The sequence below is a fragment of the Rhipicephalus sanguineus genome, chromosome 2 (genome assembly GCF_013339695.2).
Source record: "Rhipicephalus sanguineus isolate Rsan-2018 chromosome 2, BIME_Rsan_1.4, whole genome shotgun sequence".
Taxonomy (NCBI): domain Eukaryota; kingdom Metazoa; phylum Arthropoda; class Arachnida; order Ixodida; family Ixodidae; genus Rhipicephalus; species Rhipicephalus sanguineus.
In genome coordinates, this window is record NC_051177.1 from 56,632,506 (window position 1) to 56,655,570 (window position 23,065).

General features: G+C 43.8%; 2 protein-coding genes across 7 annotated transcripts in view; both read left to right on the forward strand.

The window, feature by feature from the left end:
* The window catches only part of LOC119383004 (protein mothers against dpp), a 32,153-nt gene extending 18,836 nt beyond the window's left edge, over positions 1-13,317 (forward strand). For all 5 annotated transcript variants that reach the window (XM_049412376.1, XM_037650958.2, XM_037650959.2 and 2 more), the window contains exons 6-8: positions 4,399-4,620; positions 4,886-5,046; positions 7,152-13,317. In XM_049412376.1, coding sequence (XP_049268333.1) covers positions 4,399-4,620; positions 4,886-5,046; positions 7,152-7,391 — 623 coding nt within the window. In that variant the 3' untranslated portion in view covers positions 7,392-13,317. The remainder of the gene's footprint in view (positions 1-4,398; positions 4,621-4,885; positions 5,047-7,151) is intronic.
* A 345-nt stretch (positions 13,318-13,662) lies between these two features.
* The window catches only part of LOC119383006 (uncharacterized), a 39,600-nt gene continuing 30,197 nt past the window's right edge, over positions 13,663-23,065 (forward strand). For both annotated transcript variants that reach the window (XM_049412379.1, XM_049412381.1), the window contains exons 1-9: positions 13,663-13,848; positions 14,100-14,290; positions 14,471-14,559; positions 14,647-14,753; positions 14,852-15,036; positions 15,134-15,260; positions 17,169-17,294; positions 21,631-21,766; positions 22,597-22,733. In XM_049412379.1, the coding sequence (XP_049268336.1) occupies positions 14,103-14,290; positions 14,471-14,559; positions 14,647-14,753; positions 14,852-15,036; positions 15,134-15,260; positions 17,169-17,294; positions 21,631-21,766; positions 22,597-22,733 (1,095 nt within the window). In that variant the 5' untranslated portion in view covers positions 13,663-13,848; positions 14,100-14,102. The remainder of the gene's footprint in view (positions 13,849-14,099; positions 14,291-14,470; positions 14,560-14,646; positions 14,754-14,851; positions 15,037-15,133; positions 15,261-17,168; positions 17,295-21,630; positions 21,767-22,596; positions 22,734-23,065) is intronic.

Consider the following 23,065-nt stretch of genomic DNA (forward strand, 5'->3'; position numbering starts at 1 on the left):
GTATGTTATACAGCATGACGGGAGAGGGAAATAGCGACCGGGCGTCACCCAATGCAAATTACATAACTGGTGGGCTGTTTAAAGCTTCCAACTCATTACAAAGGGCTGAGCCATAATTCTTCATCGTCATCAGTCGTGGCATCAATGAAGTGCACATAATGCCTTGCGGACGTGTAGCTGGTGCCTCGCTTCTCCGCAGAATGACGAATAATGGCTTAGTAGGTTCCTACCAACTTCAAAAAAATTTTGATTTATGGCGTAGTGGGTGCCTTGGTAGTGTACTTGTTTAAGTATCCACAAGAGAGCTTACAACGGGCTCTAGAATTGCCGCTCTTCCAGCTTTCGCTGTGACTGTGCTGCGGTTTCAGCGCAGGCCTGGCGTTTTTTTGCACCAAGGTGAGCCAAAACCGTGAAATTTGTTGAAATTGCGCCACGCTGCGCCAGAATGCCTGAACAGCTTCAAAATTTTCTCAGTTGTGCAAATTTTAGCGAGAAATGGAGGCCGCGTTGGTCATCTGCAGTGTGGGCATCATCATCCAATACAGATGCGCAGACCTTAACCCTAACCCCTCAGCGAAAGAAAAGAAAAAAGTCACAGTTTCACCGCAAGAACGAAGCAATGAATGCGATAGCAATAAATTGTAATGTTATGTATATGAATTGAGGCTGGCAGCAAACTCTTTTGTGTCCGATCTCGCGTAACTCTACAAAACGTTGGTGTAAGACAACACGGCTGCTCCAGTAAAAGATGCTTTTTCTGCACAGTGTCTTCGCATTGAGAGCGCAGCACGCTGATGGCTGCCGAGATAGCGATCGCTGCCGAGCCCTTAGAACCAAAGCTCAAGGTTGCTGCTCGAGCGACACTCCCCTCACATCTTTTCATGCACGTTCAAGACGGACGGGTCGTTTCCTCTCTGCTTCGATGGCAGGCCTCCCAGCGGAGTGGTGTTATCGCATGTGCCCTCCGAGAGATGGAGATGGGCTGACTCATTTGATTTCTGCTTCAGCCGCGTTCGTCACCCTAACTCGCGCGCTTTTACCCGCGGTAGAACATAATATGTGCGGGGGGATGTTATCAATTTGGACTTTATACACGACATGACGGCAAAAACCTGTCGAGTGTCCATATAATTGCTATCGCAATAAAAAAGGACAGTGGTTTTCAAATTTCCTGATGCTTGCTTTATTGAGCCCAGAACGCTTTTTAGGCCACGTTTGCCACAGTACACTGGTCTCCTGCAGAAAAGTGTACTGAGATTTAGAAGGGGCTATTAGTACTAGCTGTCAGGGACGCAGCACATTTTGTTCCTTAATTACTCATTTGTGCACATGCCGTGTAATTACGAGTACTAGTATGATCGCTGCCGTCTAAAAAATTATTCGCTATCATTTGGAGCTGCTGTGTATGGCGTTTCTGCGACCTTGAGAAACAAATAAGACAAAAACGTACGCCAGTTTTCTTTTTTCTCCACACCAACTTGCTCCTGCTTTACGAATCTCCCAAATTTCGAGGTTGCCAGGTTCGCAGGTCCACATTAGCATTTGCAGTGCCTGTCGAAATATTTGACAGACCATGCAAATGCTAATGTGGACTTAGTCATTGTTCTCATTGTAGGGTGCCTCAATACACTGCTTTTATTGAAATAGCAGTGTTCACGTGCACCGTGCATGGATTAGCTGATCTTGAATGGTTTTTACATATTTATGTTTTCTAAAAGTAAGCCTTCTTTGTTATACTGATCCAAATTTGGGATTTTGTGCTGAAAAAATCCAGGTATTTTTTTTTTCGTAACCTGCTCCAAATCTGCATTTTCGTGCTCCAAAAGCGACATTTTGCTGCTCCAAAAATTGCTCCAAATCCTATTTCGGCTGTTGCACCCCTGTGCAAGTGATAACTTGTAAAGTATGTTACGTTTTAAAATTCACTATACGTGGAGCATATAGGCCGGTATAACAAGCTTTTAAATTTAAAAAATTTGGCAGGTCCCATACCTTGTGGGAATCTGTTTCATGTGAAGCAATCAGCAAGTGTCTATTCATCTGCAAGATGTGCATGGTTGCGCTTTTTCCATAATACCCTCAGCAGCGAGCAACAAATCAGCTCTACTTTAATAAACTTGTTTATCTCTTCAGTATTCCTGCTTTTTGGCTTCATTGATATTGCTGCAGTTGTCTATGCTGCATTTTTTTTTTGGCTTTGAGCCTAACGTTACGAGGTGGATTGACATATTTTTGTAAGCGTAGTAGTTGCGTGCACATCGTGGCCTTACCAGGCACGTCGACTACACTGGCATTTAAAGGGTAACTTATGTTCTGACGTGAAGTCAGCACTCACTTTAGAGCACAGACGTCAGTATTATTGAAACGAAGGGCACTTTACGGTGTGATGATGGGAATATCATGCATAACTTTCGTTAGCGCATTTCTCCTGGGTCAAGTAACGCTTGAGTATAGCTTGCTGAATCATAGGAATACAAATGTAATGTTTAATAGACTGCTATATAAGCAGTGCCAACACTGGAACCACGATTGACGTTCACCCGACATGACGCCCGTATCACAGGAGTACATATGTTATGTTTATTGCTTTGTTATAAAATTAGATAGCCAGCACTGCAACCACAATTGACGTTGCATCGACGTTGCATCAACGTTACGCTTGCATAAGGTCTTTTTCCAAAGCAGTTTCGAGGCGTGGCGTAGCTCTGTGGTAGTTGCGCTAAGTATCTTCCAATGACGAGTAACCAACTAGCCCAACAAGAAGTTCTAATGAGAATATGTACTTGATTGCCACTCAGAATGCTTGGGTTCGATTCCTGCTAGGATCCTGGTTTTTATTCTTTGCATTCGTCGTATTAACGCTGCCGATGTTGGATTTTCTTTATGCTCTCGCATTTAGATTACCAATGTCTGTTCTCGCCGTTCCTGCGAAGATATTAACTTTCAATCACCTGTGGCGCATACCCACTTACCGTGGCCCGTCATATACAGGTATGTGCCACACATGTCTAGACGAAAGGGGTTGACGACGTACGCGACAGGATTTTCATGTTATTCATATCATGACCAGACGGTCATATTCGTCAAACCATCTTGCCCTCCCGCGCCAATTTTGGTCTACACCAAGCTAAGGAGGCGATCACGAGAGCACCCAGACATAGGCGGCTAGATAGATTGATAGATGGATGCCTAGGTAGAAACGCTCACAGTGCCTTAGGTTTGCTAAGAAATGATCTGCATTTAAAAATGATGAATCGATGTGAGGGTAATATGTTCATTTAACCTTGAAGTGGGGCTTCGTGACAGTGCGAGTTTTTCCTGGAAAGGTGTATTCATGGTATAGTACCCCTCCACTGCAGTGAAACCACCTTTACAGGGGTTTACATGCAGCCTACAAACTTGTTAATCTCATCTACCCACCTAATTTTCTGTCTCCCCCTCACGCGTTTCCCCCTGTCTCCCTCTATAACGTGGCAGCAGAAAGCACACGACCGGGTTGATTGGCAGAACATGGGAGAGGCCTTTGCCCTGCAGTGGGCGTAGACAGGCTGATGATGATGATGACATGCAGACTAATATATACACCAATTCGTTCATTTTGAAAACTTCGAAATTTCCAATAATTTAAATTTGAATTGAAGTGAATTCCAATCCTGTAATACTCGTTCGAATATTCGAAGTGCTCGAATATTCACACAAGCCTACTGAACACCTATATCAGGATTTCTCATAATTTGCTAGGCAATTCGGCCTCCTAGCTAAAACCAGCGAATTGGCTGCTGAATAAACCTGGCTCGCTAATGATCAAAAGGATGTTGACTACGCAGTTCTGAAGGCATGTGGCGAAAGCGAAAATACTGCTTGTCAGCTTGGACCACAGTCGCTATCGATGCGATCATAGATACCCATGCAGTTCACATGTGCCGAGTAAAACAAAAATTAAACAAGTTTGAAGCAGCCATTGAAGCCTTGGTTGCTGATAACGTGATTGTGGTAAGATTGTGGATGGCAACCATGCCTTTCTGAAGGCCCACGGCTGTTTCGGTTGTTCACGAATGCCGCTTTTGCTCCTTTGTGTCGCACATTTGCGGCGCTTCGTGCCTAGCATGCTCCGAGGATCGTCCGAATTAGCCGTGTCGTGGCCAAATATGGCTGAATTACGGGAGTTTGATGCTATTAAACAATACACATGCTTGCCAGGACCAGAAAACTCGTCTAATTTATCGATTTCCTGAATGAACAGAGGTCGAATTAGCAAACTTTTACTGTATGCGGCTAGCCGTCACACAGCAGTGGTAGCCCCGCCCCCCTCCCCATCCTTACCTTTCTGTCTCTCTCTCTCTGTGCATGTGTGTGTGTGACACCTAGTTTCCTTTTTTTTTCTCCCATGTTTAACAGACGTGTCCCCGGTCACCTACCAAGAACCGCAGTATTGGTGCACCATTGCTTACTATGAGCTGAACTCGAGGGTGGGTGAAATCTTCCACGCACAGAGCCACAGCATTGTCATCGATGGCTTCACCGACCCGTCAAACAACAGCAACCGCTTCTGCCTTGGCCTCTTGTCCAACGTCAACCGCAACTCGACAATTGAGAACACACGGCGGCACATTGGGAAAGGTGAGTCATTGACTGAGCAGAGAAGAACACATAGTTGTGGGGTTGTGGCACGCTACCTTATCAAACAGGCTTCAGTGTGGCTTGTGAGTTCCGTGACCTTTTATATTCTCTGTGTCAGTGTAATTACTACCGCTGACAGCTGACATACGAACTGTCAGATGATAAGTTTCAGACTGGGCTGAAGTTGTATTAAGTCGTAGTCTGAAATGCCTGTCATGTGTTTTGTGTGCTGATGACACACTATGGCAATGTTTCTCGATTGCAGGCGTTCACCTGTACTACGTTGGAGGTGAAGTCTATGCTGAATGCCTCAGTGACAGTGCCATCTTTGTACAGAGTAGGAACTGCAACCACTCTCACCAGTTCCATCCAACCACTGTTTGCAAGATACCGTCGGGCTGCAGCCTGAAGATCTTCAACAACAGAGTAAGTCGGACGCACGTCTTCTCTCACGGTTAAAGTTGTTCTAGTTCAGAGAAGGTGTTCTCTGTTCTAAAGAGTTTGTTACCTCGCCATGTTAATTCTGCATGATATTACGTCTGTAAGCTCAAAATAATTTCCCATCTGTCACAATCAGCACCCACAGTGCATAGATTAAATTTGAGTGTCCCAGGTTGTTTTGAACTGTAGCTATCTGGCATATAAAAGACAAAATATCTTATGTCAGTGTGACATCCAGGATTTTATTATATATATATGTCATGATTAGGAATCTTTAAACATGAAATTTCACTGTAGCCAATGTTTCGACAAGGGCCAATGCCCTTGTTGACAAGGAGCAGACGCTGGAGCCAATCTTCCCTTGTCGAAACATTAGCTCCAACGAAGTTCCTCGTTCAACAGTTTATGATCGCTTTCAGTTTCCGTGTTTTTCGTCTTGTTTGGATTATGTATGTCATGCTATTTGGGCAGATTCAGCACAGAGAAGTTTTGTAAACTTGCTGGTTTAAGTGTTGGCTTTCTTTATAGCGCAGTGTAGTTCTTATAAACAATTACCTTGAACCCATATACTGTAAATACCGGAATATAGGTCGGACCGGAATATAGGTCGAACCCCCCTCTACTAACTACTGAAAATCGAAAAAAAAAGTATGTGCAATAGCCAAAGTATCAGAAGGCGCACACCTTTACCGTGTAACAAATGCAATTTGAAATGGTGCACAGTGAAAATGCCATTTATTTGCACGTAAGTTCCACATGGCAGAAAGCCAAAAGATGGGCTCAAGCATTTCCTTCGTAAAACGTCACAACCGTCTTGACAGCCTTAATTTGGATGCACTTAGAGGTCACCGGTAGCAATCACGACGCAAGTGCGGCTTCCTGTTAAACTGTGCAACCTTCATATCCACCTCTAGATACACTGCGGTCTGGTACCGAAACAGTTTTCTTCTGAACGCTGTGTGTCGTGATGTGATCCTTCAGCGTCCACCGGTAGCGAATGCTTCTGTGGTGCACTTGATCTGCCCGCTGATCATAGCCGCTGTAACTAGAGCTGCCGGCATCGCAGGAAGCAACAAAAAAACAGTATCCGGCGAGATTGGAAAAGCGAGAACACCCGTGCAACAATACTTTCAGTTATTGTTTGTGACTAACGGCTCCCGCTCGCGTTCACGTGCGCTAGCGTCCCAACACACTTTTCACACACTTCAGACCAGATTTCTTCGTGCCTTCGCGAACTCGATCACTGTTTTCATGAATGCTACGGTGAACTGTCGTCGGCCACTGGTCGAGAACAAGAAAAAAAAAAGCACCTTGGAGCCCAAATAGATTCACAAGACAACAACAAAAACGCAAAATGAGATCGCCCACAGTACAAGGCTGGTGATAAACAAAGCGATGCCGATGATTGTGATGGTGGTGGAGGCGGTTGACTTCAGTTGCCCATAGTGGCCAGACTTGCGAAGTTTTTCTGCCAATGACCGGTATATAAGAGGGGGTCGACATTTTAGGGGCTGTTTTTTGAAAAAAAAATTCTACCTATACAGTAGACTCTCAGTAAACGGAAATCTTTTAAACGGAACTGCTGCTTAAGTGGAACAAGTGCGTCTGACAAGACTGGTTTCGTACTTGTATTCTGCACCCCTGTTCACCTCTCAGTAAATGGAACTTCTGTTAAATGGAACACATCTTCCTGGTCCCTTCAGGTTCCGTTTAATGAGAGTCTACTGTATTCCGTTTTTACGGTAGGCACTGTCAAAGTCTATTACGTCAAGTCAAGCTGTTACTGAATTCTTTGGCAGTCTTGCCACCTGTCCCTCGCATTCTAAAACATCTTCCATCCTTGTGATGTTGTGCTGCTGGGAACTTTATGGGTTGGATAGCTCTCTGCAATGGTCTTGTTCCGACAATGGCAAATTGCGTGAGTACTTACTCACTTAAATTTGTATGTGCACCGGTACTTAATCCGGAGCACTGTACTGTTGCTCCGAGTACTTGCATTTGTCATGTTGGGCTCTGTGAACTCAGCTAGGTGAAATGAGCCATAGATTCATAACAACTGTCTTTTCTTTTGCCTCACTCTTCTTGTGCAGGAGTTCGCCGAACTGCTGACCATGGCCGTCAACAATGGCTTCGAAGCCGTGTACGAGCTGACCAAAATGTGCATAATCCGCATGAGCTTTGTCAAGGGCTGGGGTGCCGAGTACCACCGCCAGGATGTGACCTCGACACCATGCTGGATTGAAGTGCACCTTTCCGGGCCCTTGCAATGGCTTGACAAGGTTCTCACGCAAATGGGCTCACCGCACAACCCCATCTCGTCAGTTTCGTGACAAGACCCCTTCTCGTTTGTTTTTTCTACCGGCAGTACTCCCTTTCGTCACCTGGTCCCTGCCATTCACAGATCCCCTCCCACCCTCCATGTTTTACAAGCAGTCTCAAGAACCTACGCATCTCCCACGAGCGACGCCTTGTCTCGTTTCTTCTTCTGGCATGCTTTGTGTCGTGTTGTTTTTTGGAGTTGGCTGCACAGCACGTATGCTGGAAACTGTGTCCTCTGGTTGCGCCACTTGGCTCCAGGTCGGTGCCATTCTCTCGGGGTGCTAGTGTGAGCGTAAAGCAAGATGCCTGTCTGTGGTGGTGTGGTTCCCTCGGCTCCACCGTGACAATTTTTGTTCTTTTCGCAAGCTCCCTCGTGCGTTATACAAACGCATGGCACTCAACACACGCAGGCCGAGCGACAGGCGCAGTTCGCGGGGGTTTCACCACTGCGCGGGGACTCGTGTCACATCTGCTATTGATTGAGTGCACATATGTGTTACGTGGATTTTTTTTCTTTTACGTATGCGAAGAGCCTTGAAGGATTGTTCTCTGTGTGGTAGTATATTGGCACATACACCGGTACATATGTGAAGCTGCGAAAAACGGCAGTTTGGTGGATGTTCCGTCGTTCTTGTGCTAACGGATTAACGACGGGACACAGACAAAACCAAGAAGAGACCGGAGTACACGTGCAAAGCATAGCAACGTTTATTGAAAGAGGACAAGGATGAAAGAGTAGCGGGAGTGCCATAATTGCGAACGCTTTCGACTTTGTCTTAGGTGCGTGCTGGTAAGACGAGCGCTGGATAGTCTGTTGCGGCCTGTTGTTGCGATTAGCACAGGAAAGGTAGCTATTCATGGAGCATTCTCTCTCCTGCTTTATAATTTAAAACGGGAAACAGTTTCATGTGAGATGCGCTTTGATTGTGCCCTGTGAAAGATGGTACATGTGAACCGCCTTTAGGAGGCGTGGTTAGACACTTTCAGCTTTGACAAGTTGAGAGGCTGCCCCACGAACACCATTTATTTTCTCGAAGCACCGAGCAAAGTTTTATAACCTAAGATTAGGTAAATGATTACGCGACCTTCACATGGTGAGGTTCATGAGTGGGACGCGTGGTACGGTTTTGCATGCAACTGTGCAACTGGTATTGACAGCCGCATCCAACAAGTTTCGGGCTGGTTCTAAAGGTTGGGAGTAGCGGTGTTCCCAAGAATCCCGCACGTCGTATCAAATGCCGTGCTGAACCATGCGTCTCCAGCATTGCTTGTTTGTTAACAAGCAATGTGTGTGAAGAATCTGCACAAGATACAAGGAACACAAGGATGGGATTCTGTACTACCGTTTCCATGTGTAAGAGTGTAAAGGTGCTAAGGATTACGCACTCCCCGTCACACCATTATTGCATTTTTTTTTTTGCACCAGCTTATTGTCGACTTTTGATAGATGCTGCTTGTAATTATGTGAGTGTGAATTTTAAAAAGGTGCGTAAAAATGGTGTGGAAGAAACAATGTTAGAAATTGCACGTCTGTCACATATTTTCCACTTATTACCCCCACTCCTCCCTGCCCCTCCCCTGTATATACTATACATATATCTTTTTTTTGTTCGAGTAGTTGTATGCTGCTGCTACCCACATATTGTCACCATGGGCTTTCCTTGATCTTAGTGCAGAGTTTTAATTGGTCTGTTTCGGTTTTGTTGCCCACTATAGCCACAATTATGCATTGTGTACACTTGGTACACAATATTTGTATGCCACGTTTCTTGGTGGTATCGTGGAGGCCAACTTTTGGCTTTGTGGAATTGGTTTCGTTGCCCTCTTGCAGGCCTAAAAACCCCGAGTGCTGCCCACGGACAACTTCTGGGCACTCTGTTCTGTTTATGTAACCCTCACAGTTGCATCCTTTTTTGTATTGCAAGCTTCTCTTTTTCTTTTAAACCTGCCTGCCATGGACATCTATGCTCACCTGTGTCTGCATTTTAGGGAGGTTCTACATCGACCAATGATTTTTATCCTCTCTTTGTGCAGTTCAGAGTGCAAAGCGAAAAAAGAAAAAAAATCAAGGAAGCCCTCATAACCGTGAAGGTTACTTTGTTTTGTCACGCTGCTATTGTTGTTGCTGTGCTGAAATTGTTTGCAACTTCGCAAATAGCATTGTTCAGGGTGCCTGAGTGGAAGCCATTTCTGAGACATTTAGCAGCCAGGACCCACACTCCAAAAGAAGTGATTTTTTCAGTGGCATAAGTTTTAGTAGATTGGACAATAGAGAAAGAAATTTGTGCACCCAGGCAGACTTTTCTGTTGACGTCTATCTTGTATCAAGTAGCAGCTGAGTGCGTGGACAAAATGAGTGGCAGAAAGATTGCGATGTAAATGGGAGCCCGTTGCTAAAGTAAGCCGGGATATGCGAAGCATCACCGAAAGTAATTGTGTTGAAATTTCTCCTTTGGAAAATTCACTTGAGTACAGGTGTGAAAAAGTTTGCTTAGATTATTTTCACTCACCCCTGTCTACTACTGGTCATAGTTATGCCAAACTGATAATCCCGCCTTCAAGGGTAAAGGCTAATGGCGAGCAGGTTTGGATTAGATGATTAGTCGTGACGCAGATGTTAGGTGTCCACAGAGCTTTCTGTGTATACCACCACCATTGGAGCTCCTAATACTGTCATGCGAGCTATGCTTCTTGAATATGCAGGAACAAGGAAAAAAGGTTGCTTATTCGAGTACGCCTTTTAACACTGGTGTTCTCTTCAATTGGTTCTAGAAAGCTGCCAGTTTTTAAATTGAGATAGCTTTGAAAAAAAGCATTACTGTATGTCTGGGCAACACTGCTTTGTTTCAACAAGTGGACCACAGCGGTCTACAGCCCTTCAAATGCAGGAACATGTTTGTTGCTGCAGTAGGATTTTGCTCTTTTGTGGCTGTTAAAGTGATGGGGCACCATTTACAGCTAATGTTCCGTATTTCAAATTCAAACTCCCCTGTGATCAGGAAATTTTTTTAAAAGTCGGGTAATGTGATAAACAAATGCATGCCTTTTTACTGCCTTGAGGGTCAAATTGCCACAGCCACCTCCGAAATAGCTCTGAAGACCAGAGCCAATTTCAGGTGTACCAGTTCTTGCACAGTGACAGGACACTATGGGTTCATGCGTGTATGTTTATAGAACACGTACTTCCAGTGACAGCGTCCCCTTTCCTTTCTTGTTATGTTCTTCACCGCAATATGTTTCATATGCTTGACCACTTGAGAGTTCTTCATTGCAACAAAGCTGATGTTTGGGAACTGCTACAGGTGCTAGTGGATTGGCGCGTGAGAGTGCTGGTTCAAGGTTGCAAGATATAATGAATGCGGCAGCGGCAATGGCTTCGATTAATCAACTTCTGGGATTTCACTTTTGCTTGACGTAGCAAACAGCGTGAATGTGTGTCATAGGAGCCAGGAGGCATGTTCTGTTTACCGACTTATCCATTGGAAGAATACCGAAAGCAGCAGTATTCCTGAATGTGGCAGCCAAGGAATATTGCTCCTGTTCCAGACAGCAACATGTTTACGGTTCTAGTGCACATCACTGGTAGCATGCGTTTGAAGTAAAAAACATAGGTCTGTGGCACATTACTTTAGAACATCGTAGGATCAAGCGACTGTTGTCATGTTCAGTGACAGTAGCAGATAGTTTTGTTATCGTGTCTTTCTTTATGTTGTGAAAGCAGATAGGATTGCTCGTTCTTTTTTCTTTTTTGTGAGGTTCTATTGTATACCTCTCCCTTTTGCTACACCCGGGCACTTTTACTGTGAACTTGATTTTTAGGGCTGTGACTTTAGCTGTAGGCGTCTCTTGCTGCTACCATTGCATCTGGGCTTTAAACTCTTGGTAGTGGATGGAGAAGCGAGGCCTGTCGAAAATTTTCCTCTTTCGTAACCATCCTTGGGTTTAGTGCGTTTGGAAAACAAGCTTGGTCCTTAGTAAATATTGTTGCCATTTTTTTTTTCTGGAAGCATCTGATCTGATTGGCACTTTGCCTTGTTTTCGAGGTGAACGCCTGCTTTGCTTGCACGGTGTACTCTCAATTTTCTGTTCCATGCTTCTGCGCAAACAGTGTTCATAACTCTTGCATAGTAAAGACTAGTATTGAACAAAGTTACTCTGCGTGCTTCAGCATTCATTAATAGCCGGATTGGGGAGCTGAGGTAGACGTTGCAAGGCATCTGGAAAAAAACAAACTCAAGTCACTTCTTGAATTTTACCGTTTTACTACTGACAAGCTCTCGACTCCAGTAGTGCTGGTGATTAGCATCGAAGTGAAATGAATGTGTGTGTTTTAACATTGATTATTAGTCAAATTGGTGGGCGGGCATACGTTGAAAAAGCTGTTAATCAGAGAAATAATTGATTCTTGCCGTTATTCTGTTCAGGCATTGCTGCAAGCTTGACAAGGTCTCGACATAATTGACAAGGCTGGCTTTCACAAACATAACGCACACTCTGGCTATCTGGTGCCTGGCTTTGGCCATTGCTTTGCATACATCAAGTGACCTGCCTACAGCAGTGTGTTGACGCATTTCCTGACTCATTTTACATGCACAAGCTTTTGCTACAGTTTTGTTCCTTGCCAACAGATATTTTACTGCACAGTTTTTATCGGGGTCGCACTTTTGGGTATGTGTTGTCGTGGATGTTCTCCGAGGGTGCCACTACAATTTTCGGCTTTAGGCCCAATTTCAGCAACAGCAGCTTTCACATTGGCATTTTTTCCTCGCCTCTTTGATTGAGCTGCTTTGAGCAATTGTACTGAGCATTTCGGTTTGTGTGTGTTCTTGGTTCCATTGTTATACAAAGTGAAGGTTGATGCAATAAGTCTTACTCTTGAATGCTGCATTATTGTTGTATTATACAGTTTTTTGTCAGATTTCTTTGCTGCAATATGTTTGAACAAGATCTACAGTTGTTCATTTGTGACAAGAAAAAAAAAGTTTATGCATGTAATATAGCACATAAACATTTGCATTTTTTTTTCCGTTGCAATGTAGCATTTTAACTTTTTAACGATAGCGCGTTGATACTGCTCTCGTGTACTTTTCACACTGTGTAGCAAGTTTGCATTAGTAAGGCAAGTGTTGTTGCATGCTGGTCGTTGTTGCCATATGTGCTAATGTGGTCGGAGGTGTTCTTTCGTATGTATAGTCATTCACTGTGCTGGTGCTGAGCACAATGGATATATATGTAGCACACGTCGTACACATTTTGTGTGTAGCGTACATTTACACACCAAGATGCGGGAGAAATGTGCGTGACCTTGCCTTTCTTTTAGTTTCTTATCATTTGTAAATGTTTCCAGATTCCCGAGCAGCCTTGTAGCGTGGCCTGTCTTCGCAAAGTTTTTCTTTAATCTTCTTCCATGAATGTGATTGAGGGCACAAGAAAAGCATGCCTTCAGTTTAACTTCATTGTTGTTGCGCACACATACCCGCTCCTTTTTGCTGTTTATCAGAGGTGCTATGCAGAGAAAACAAACTACGCTTGAGCATTACATTGTGTGGATTCTTCCATCCAGCAAATGATTTTGCAAAGAGCAGCCTTTGATATGCCTTCTCTTTTCTAAAAGCTTATATGAGATTATTATTGCTACGTGCCTTCAGCAAGAAGAGCTGTTTTTTACCAATTCAGTGCCGCACTTTTTTGTGCCATTTTTGCGTGCTGCTACTGAACACAGCCACATTCGGTGCTAGCCAACCGTGTGAACAGTTTGTTACGGTTCACTTTTCCTTAGCCGCGTTTTTTTTGCAGGAGCATGTCACATTCGTGTCCTCAAGCTTGGCGGCTTTGTACAGTTTATATTTGAAGCAGTTGAGTGCAGAGCGATGTGTGTGCGTGTGTGTGTGTGTGTGGTACCCTTCCTTTCGTATTTGACTGTAGCAGAAAATAAAACATTTCTCTGCACGTTTTGTCTTGGTGCTTTGTGGGATACGTGCGAGTGCGCCAAACCGTCGGTTGCCAGAGGCTGGTTCAACTGATGAAAGGGATGTTTGGCGTGCTCAGAGTGGAACGGGCCTGAGACGTCCGGGAAAATCCGGTGGGAAAACCTGTACGGAGGCCGCTGGGGAGGGTAAGTACACTACGCGAAGGCCCTTGTCACCGCGCGTGCGCATGCGCCCGTTGCTGATGGAGAAACAATGCCTCTATTGGCTGAAATCGGCTGAAATCCTGAACGTGTCGCCTCTCTCGCCGCCCTGGGGCTGGCAACGTTGGCGTGTTTACAAGCGTGACGTCACAGGTTAGCGTTTTCCTGAACCCGCACGCACGCACGAGAGTGATCGTCCGTGGTATGCCGAGCGCGTGTTGCCGGTGTTTGGCAGCCCGGTGTGCCCGCAATCACTTGTGTGCGCTGTTAGCCCAAGCTGGTGCTCGTAACGAGCCCGCCACGATAACCCTGGACACCGAGGAGGACCATTTGACCCGGTGAGAGCTCCTATAAATCGACGTTACGCGCATCTTACACGTTCTTTACCGCCTATTGACTCGGTTCTCTCGAAGCTTTGCGCGCGATAATGCAATATTGGACCGACACTCGTGAATCAAAGTTAACTTTGTCCGTTCTCGATATGTGATAAAGCAGGTTCCGGTTTAGCGGCCCGCGCTAACTAATGGACACAGTCGTGGGCTTATCGTAAAAAAAGTTGGTGATCGCGGGCGTTTTTTTTTTCTTTCAGATCATGAGCTCCCTTCTGGTTGGAGTTCACGTGATTGGGGAAGCTGACATAAATCAATCTAACCAGAAAAGCGATGTCCTGGGTGTGATTAGGTTGCCCGACGTGAACGTGAATCTCAAAGATGTAAGGGAACTTATGGGCCATGAGCTACCAACATTCCACCGCGACTTTCTGTTCCTGACTCAAGAAAGGTGCGTATGCATCACCCTTCCACACATGCGCTTACATTGTAGTTAAATTAAGGGAGGAAAATTAAGTTTCTCGTGAATGCTTAAATTGTGCATCGTTCTTGCGCCATCACAAAGCAATTGCCGGCGAAGAACTCGGCGCTTCAGTTTGAGAGTCAGTGAAAAAAGCTTGTCTTCCTTTAGGATTCCCGTGTTGAAGCATCAAGAAGAGCACATAAACGCCGTCGATGTTTTGAAGGGTACCAACGCTCTGTTTATTACGAGGAACTTTGGTAAGTACATGCGTTGCTATCATGGCACAACTTAAGACGATCGGCATTTGTACTAGACGTCGCATATATTCTACTCCTCTGTTTCAGATCGATGGCGGATCGGAATTAAGAAAGCTGGCGGGTCTGTTATTGGCTTTGTCTTTGCTGATCGGAACCTCAGTGTAACAGATCTGCGTTCCGAGATAAACGAACAGGCAAGTGTTGATTTGTGGTCTTGCGCCACTGTTGTTTCTGTGGTACTTTTTCAGCTGATGCTGGAATGTTCTTCCTTTTTGTTTTCATGTCAACGTAGCTTCTAGATGGAGAGTTCGCCTTCTGCGACAGGAATGGCTGGCCTGTGCTCAGTAACCAGGAGCCGGTGCTCTTTGCTTGGGATGTGATTTGTCAAGGCGTCGTAACAATTCAGCTGCCACAGAACAAGGTCACCACGCCACTTCACTTACGGGGCAAGGACTGTAGAAAGCGCAAGAAGCACAGGTATATTTACGCTTATATAGTAAAACATCTTTTCCTCGCCGGCCATCTATTTCCTGCTGTATTGACGTTTTTTTCTCACGCTACTTTCGACTTGCAGTACTGGCTTCACAATACAGGAGGTCTCAAAGAAGGACATTGTGATAAGTTACGCACGTAGCGAAGCTGATGAACATGCGAGGAAGCTCAAAGCGCAGCTGGAGGTTTTGGGAGCGCAAGTTTTTTTGGTATGTCATAAAAGCATTGCTTAAACATGTGTTTTAGTTTGTGTTTCATCTGTGTTGAAATTCTGTTTGCTTGATTGTGCAAAGGATGCTGCGCTGCAAGTTTCAAAGACCTTCCTGAAAACCTTGCATGCCCTTGAGTCTACGAAAATTTTCGGGGCCATAAAAACAACTCGATGAAATGCACTTCATCGCCTTTGTGGGATCTTTCCACGGGCGTCGGCAGGGGGGTGAAAAGGGGGCACTTGCCCCCCTCAAGCCACACCAGCACTTGCCCCAACCCAAGCTACACCAGTACTCTCCCCCTCCCCCAGCCGCTATGCAACACTGCTTTGCACCCCCCAAGACAAAATCCTGCCGACGCTCCTGGTTCTTTCCAAACTCAGATTGCGTTTTTTTTTTCAACAGTCGTAAGCTTCAATTTGTGAAATAAAAAACTACAGTTATTGGATTACTTTTCGTACCAACAAAGAATTATGGCTTGAGCAGCGAGACAAAAAAAGATGACACTGTATCGCAAGTTTTAGATTTATGCAAGTAAAGTTGAATCGGACAACCTCGAACATGTTGAATTGCAGGAACTACAATTTAGATGGGAAACAGTCTGGGTAAATGGGGTGGCTATTGCCACCAGGCACAAAGAAACTGCTGTGAACGATGTACACTATCTTGCTTCAAGACTTTCGAGCTCGCAATGAGTCATCTTGAGTACTAATATGAGAGGAAACTCTAGAGGAGCTGTTAGGTGTGATTATCATTGCAGAAAGAAACAATGAATGGTAAACATTGCGCATGTTTGACGTTTTGATCACTTAGACAAGGAGATGCCACTTCACTGGTGCTGACAGCCTTTTTTTTTTAATTAATTCTGCATGAATGCAAACTAGTGTGCATATTTTCCATTTCATGATTCTCAGGGTCTTTTTAAATGTTTTTTTTATTTACCTTACAGCTAGCGGGTCTGTAAACCGTACAACTCGCCAACACGAGAGAGTTGGAGACACTTAGTACAGCCCCCTTCTAAAGTCATGAAAATTATACCATGTCCTAGCTGCCGCTTGGCTTGGAAAGTAGTCAGCAGTGATTCACACTATATTTTCACTGCACACTTTCGCTTGGTGAAACTTTACACTCGGCATATTTTCCACAGCAGCAGCTATCGTGCAGGTCTGATCAACTTGCACGATAGCTTTTGTTCTTTTTGTTTTATGTAACATTGCATGTGTTAATTTTCTTGTTTCAGTTTTACATTTTTGATGAACCACATGCAGTTATGCTTCATTTTTTCTTGCAGTAGCTACGTTTAGCATCGACTCGTGGTAGTGGCCTAGCGGCTATGTTGCTGCGCTGCTAAGCAATAGGGCATGGGTTTGGTTCCCGACCATGGCAGCCACATATTGATGGGGGGCAAAAATGTGAGAACGCCTGTGTACTTAGATTGAACTGCATTTGAAAAAGCCCCAGGTAGTTGAAATAAATTAGGGGAGTACTCCATTACAGTATGCCTCATAATCATGTCTTGGCTTTTTACTGATGGGGTAATTTACTAATGCTGGTGAAATAATTTTTCTCTTTAGTGTCCGTTTAAGAGAACTGGTTCTCAGAATGCCTTCTTTAATCTTTGTTATACAAACATAATAATAAAAGCAGGTTGATATCTGAATAATCCGTTACAGATTATACTCTCATGTAATTTACAGCAATTGATTTCGTACCCCATTAAAAGAGCTAGTGTGGTATAGTAGCTAGCATCGCTGCTGTAGTTTCCTTTGCAATATTTCAAAAGACTGAACTTGGATATCTACAAGCTGTTAGTAATTTGTGTCAAATGTGTGGCACCAGGTGATCAGGATAATTGTTATCTGTTTGCACAGCTCAATAACAATCATTCCAATAATATCTCTTTGAAAGGACCAAGATGACATTGTACCCGGTGATGACTGGCAGAACAAACTGAATGACGCCATTCAGAACTGTACAATATTTGTTCCCTTGGTTACTGCGAGATATGGAAACACCACGTATACCAACAAAGAGGTATGTGATCGTGTTAATTTATTTCTCTTTTCTAACTTCTTTTTCTGTTCAGCGGTGAAATGCAGTTTGCTTTTCCTCAAACTTGCTTGCTCCTCTGTTGGTTAAGTTGTTCACATCTGTTAGCTTGCAAGTTTGGTGGTATAGGGTACTTTCATCTGTTTCTAACATGCTTTCCTTCTTTACTACAGTGATGAAAAAAATTACCGCAGCTTGCACTAAGTCGTGCAAGGCTGGGTCACAGCAGAGCTGGTGGGCACCTAGCTGGTTTTGGCTTGGCTTGGCTTTTACTCTCACACCTGTCTATTTGTTCTCCTCTTCTAGATGAAGAGGAGAACAAAGAGAGCACGTGCCAGTGCATGATGATAATTTCTATCTATGACACACGGCAAACTTCAAGCATAACAGATATGCTCTAAAATGGTTTGTTTTCAGGGCATTCATCAGGGTCACCCTTATGAAGGCAAGTCCTCTTGTCCAAACAATGCCTCCAGTGGCATTCTCTGTTCAACTATATTCATTGCTTCAGCCCTCCATGTTCCCCTGAAGTCTTCTCGTGTTCTAGTTCTTTACTGCATGTGACACTGCATGTGGTAGATTACTTGACTGACTATATAATGCCTTATTGAAGATCTTGGTTTTACCCTGTTTTGGCCCCCTTTTTTTTCTTAATGTGTGGGAGATGTTTCTGCACTGATAGCAGGTACCTCTGTAAACTAGTTTAGAATAATGTAATTGATGAATTGTTACAGCTGAAGGTCATTACTGTGTGTACTACTACTTTGTTATGCACCAGGTGATTTATTTTTTGAATTTTATAGCTCTAACGGTATGTTCGCCTGTGGCAGTTGGGATAGGTATGCTTCTTGCGCAATATACATGGAGTTGGCAGGCATTACTTGTTCAAGAAATCAAACTGAATTTTGTTAACATGACAAATCAGCAAAATTTCACTGATAGATTTTTGACTAATTACTAGAGCTGTGCAAATAGGAAAAATTTGGGTACGAAGCGAATTCGAATATTGAAGTGTGAGTGCAAATCGAATTGAATATTTGAAAAATATTTCTCGAATATTTCTAGAATATTTTTCTAATACTTCGAAGCAAAATTGCAGAAAAAAAAGTTGGAGAGGATTCCTAAGCATATTCTTATGAGATAGCAACATGAAAGTGTTTCTTTTCGCTAGGTTGATGAAGCGCTGGTGGGGTGGTGTTTCATAGTTGTCCTATCAAGAATGCGGCAATGTAGAGGCCGAATTGTATTTATGTTTGTATTTGTATTGTATTTATGATTTGGTGCAACCTAAGTGTTGCCGACAACACTTTACACGTGATAGGCAAAGATGCCATTTCCTCAGCCTCTCCTCCTCTTCCAACTTCTCTGGAAGCCCAACTGATGTGGTGGACAAGGGTGTGCTCCCTTCAAGTCCGGAGTTCCAAATCTGCCTCGTAGACGTCGATATATAAGAACATCTGAAATTTTGGATGCTAAAAAGCTTTGACGTCCAATTTTTCGGACTTCCTGCCCAAATGTCAGGTCCAAAACAGCATTAATTGAGCTGCCACCTCTGCAACATCTTTCATCTCCATGTTGGGACCAGCATTTTCTTGAGTTAATACATTTGTGACCGTAGCGAAGCTTGAGAGGCAGCTTTGCCGCAATACAGGGGTGTGACAAGGTGAAGCATATTGAAAATTTAGGGACCGCTTTAATCGGGCGTTGTCTCTTGGCCAAGTTTGACCGTAACATAGCTTGAAAGGCAGTTTTACCGCAATACGAGAGTGTAATGAGGTGAAGCATATTGAAAATCTGAAGGGGTCACTTTCAATCGGACGTTGACTTTATTTGTCTTTGGGAAGTTCGAATTGTTCGAATAGTAAAATTCCAGTGCGAATCGAATCGAATAGCAAACACTATTCTAAAAATATTCGAAATTTCGAATATTCGCAGACCCCTACTAATTACTCAAGGTTGTTGGTATACTTGCTTTGTTAACAATTTAAGCAATACACCTTTGTAAGATTTAGACATTGAAGCGCAGTATAACTGGAGTATTGATATATTGTTAAACATTTTGAAAATGCAGTTATCAAAACTGGTGCTATTTTCAGAATGTGTTCCCGAGTGAATAAACCCTGAATAAGCTGTAAAATGTTTCCACAAAGCAATTGACACTTTCCTCTCCAAAGGAAAAGTAGCCCATTTTGGGTGGTCCAGTAAATATTTTTCATGCCATTAGTAGAACATGTGGCATACTAAAGTGTATAGTACCAATTGATAGAGGAAGGAATCTTCTTTCCACCAGTATTAGAATCGGTAAACATACTTATTAATTATAATGTTAAAAAATTATTTACGCAAAAAGTTCACAAAAACTGCAGGACACATGAGAAGCATCAATGTATCTTTATAAATATATAACGAAAAAATTCCGAATATGCATTCTGTGCACAACAGGAAGAAATGAGCAACTTTTGCGAACCATGCTGTAACACACCGGAGAATGATCGATGGTATGACGTGAAGGTCAACAACTGGCCACCCTCTCGCGAAAAATAAAACTTCCTGTGTGGTAACCAGCAAGTGACGTGGAAATGTGGCAGATCAAAATTTTGACCTTTAGAACACACTGGAGATGTCGAGATAAGCGCGGGGCAGCAGTGAGACGGTCTGGGGAGGGAAGCGACACTTGCTGGAGAGCGCCTGCTTACGTTCTCAGCTGGTTTGACCTACTTTCGATATTGGTGTTACTGAAGTCTGGCAATCCGAAGTTGCCTTGGGGGTTACTGATGCTGCTAGTATCGAAAATGTTATGCGCAGGTGCACCGGACTTCGTTGAAACGTGCAGTCTTGATGAAGTTGCCACGCTTGGCATTGAGACCATGTCGGGAACTGCGGTGGATGACTTCGGTAGTGCTTTAAGGGGGTATATTAGAGTAAATCAAGCAATAAAACGATTTGTGGTTTCATTACTAAACAATACTACACTCTGAGGAGCAAAATCTTGCAGTGGCGAGCGTGTATGAGCGATCGAAGCCATTTAAGAATGGCACCAAGAACCGCGCCTCCTGATGATGCGAGGGTTTGTTTACATCTTGTTTTCTATCATTGTTTCTGCGTGAATGTATTTTTAAAAAAATTAATATGGCTAGATCAGTTAAATGTATTCGTTTCCTGTCATTTTCATAAGTTTTCATTGCAAATATCTTCACAAGGGACGCTCTTGTAGTGTTGTCACTGGTTTATGTGGTGAGCACTTTCCGTGTATGCTTTTCAGCATAAAAGTGCAGATTTCATGCTTCAAGTACTTTCTCTTTCCTTTTCTTACCAGCAAGCGCGCTGAAAGCTACACGGGAGGGGGGGAGGATGACAAGGGGGCAAGAAGGTGCATCCGTTCCTCAGTGCACGTCATGACCTTGAGCACTGTGTTTTTTTTTTTCTTCGAACGCCTTGCTTGCTTTCGTTGTAATTGTGCGCGCGCATGGGCACATGGCGGCGGCCGTGGTAGCTATGCAGCTCACGATGCTCAATTCAGCCAGTGGCTGTGGACTTTGTGTTTACGGTGCGATAATTTTGGTTTATGGCATCATTTGTTGAGAGAAGAGGGAGCGATTTCTAGCTGAATTGGAGAATTAATTGTAAATTTCAGGCCGCATGCTACGCTATAATGTTTGGCTTGCGTGTTCTCGGTAGCCTCGACTACTGATTGGCAGCGTTTTCTTACCATGCTGGAAAAGCATTGCAATGCCCCTTTAAGAAACCCCGCGCCGCGGAACAACAACAGAACCAAGCAAAACGGCAAGAGCAGTGTTCTGATTACATGCTGGACGACATTAGTGGTCCAGGCATGCTTGAGACCTGGAAAATTCGAATTTGAAGTCATCGATAGCGGGCTATTGATGGGCAGAAAGAAAACAACCCACCAGAAAAAAAGGACACAAAGAACAGCGCTGTTGTTTGTGTCCTCCTTTTTTCCACTGCTCCATCTTTTGCACCGTTTTCTTTCCGCTATGTCGTACCAACATGCCCATGCATCCACTTTAGCTATTTATGGGTATAGGCGCAGACAGGAAAGTGCTAAAGGTTGATTACATAAATTTTGGTGATTAGTTAAATGATACTTTTTGATTTTTTTTCCAATAATGACCACCTCTCAGCTCATAGAGTGAAGTTGTGCAACTTGCCACAGTCTGACTAAAGAAAAGTTAAATGCAGCTATGTTTTGCCAATATAAAAAATTTATGTGGAAGATGTTGATCTTGTCTGCAGTGTGGACGTGCCTAGGGTTTCTTTGTGAACCCTTTCTCTAACACTATGTAAATGTTCGTTTATTCAGGTGAAGCTTGCTGACTACATTGGCAAATTTGTCATTCCTGTGAACTTCATGAAGTCTTGGCCTCCTAACCATCTTGCCATTCAGTTTGCTTCTATACAGTACATTGACTGGAGGAAAGCACACGAGGTGCAACAAGGTATGCGTCCATTCGCTCAGTTCTGTTTGCCATCTACTGTACTGGTAGGCTCACTAGATGATGGACACTCAGGAATGCTGGAATTTATCTATTCTCCAGTATCGTCCTTGTTTCACTCCCATTATGACTAGCCAACTAGACCACCAATATGTCTTAAGTTAGTAATTCTTTTTATGAATGTTGTGTAGTTTTTTTAGAGAGCCAAGAGGAAGGGGATTCTGGGATGCCAGTGTGGCTCCAAAAGGGGTCATCTTTAGTGCAACATTGCTGTCACCTCACTGTCTCAAATAGTCTTTGTCATTATCATGGAATGTGGCTGGTAGCCACCAGGATAAGAGAAATACCATTGGAAATCAGCTTAGTGTAACAAAGTGCACTAGGAAAAAAGGCAGCTTCTTTTTGCACTTTGCTTATTTGCACTACATATTTTGCTGTGGCAGCCGTATCAACATGTCCAAATATCCACACTTCTAATCGAGGGGTATAGTTTGGCCTGTCAAATAATTCTTTGGAACAGTGAAGTTGTGTCTATAAGAGCTCTGTGTTACAGAGTAAGCTCATCCTAATAATGCCCACACAGGAGCTTGTTCTTATTAGCAGAGACATGTCTAGCTTTGTTGTACATATGATTAACATGTAGCCATTAACGACAATGCTGTATAGTGTCGGGCTGTCGTCATAAGAAGCTAGTAATGATCCCCTTCTTCTACGTTGTCTCAGATAGGCTGCTGTCATCGGCAGGCAACATGCTTGGCTGTCAGAAAAATTCTCCAGCCGTCTCAAGATTCTCAGTTGTTGACTAACACTTCCTTACGTTCAAACACTGCCAGGTGCACGTGAAAGCGACAATGAAGAAGAAGAAGGCGTTCGAACTTGGGAGAGCCGCTCTGTAGAGCGTGTTGCCAATGATATCTACAGCATCCTGAGGCAGTGCAAGGAGCAAGTGGCGTTCAGTACTGCGGTAAATGTAAGTCTATTGCATCTCTTTTTTAAACACATGGCCTGAAGGATGAGAGTTTGGAAAAAAACTTCACTTGCGCTGTTTTTGGCACATGGTTGCTCTTAAAGATAAAGTAAATCATTCTGGTTCCAGCTTCAGCACAATGCGGCAACTTTTACAAAGTAAGACTATATGCACCATATGTTCTGGCACAGTATAAATCCTGGAGGTGTTTTTAAAACACTAACATTGCAGGGAGTAAAGAAGGGGGAATAGATCTAGGGGCCTGTTTTTTGGTTGACATGACTGTTGAAGCCAAGAGACGTTGAGGCTGAGGCGAGCACGGAGAGCATTGGGTG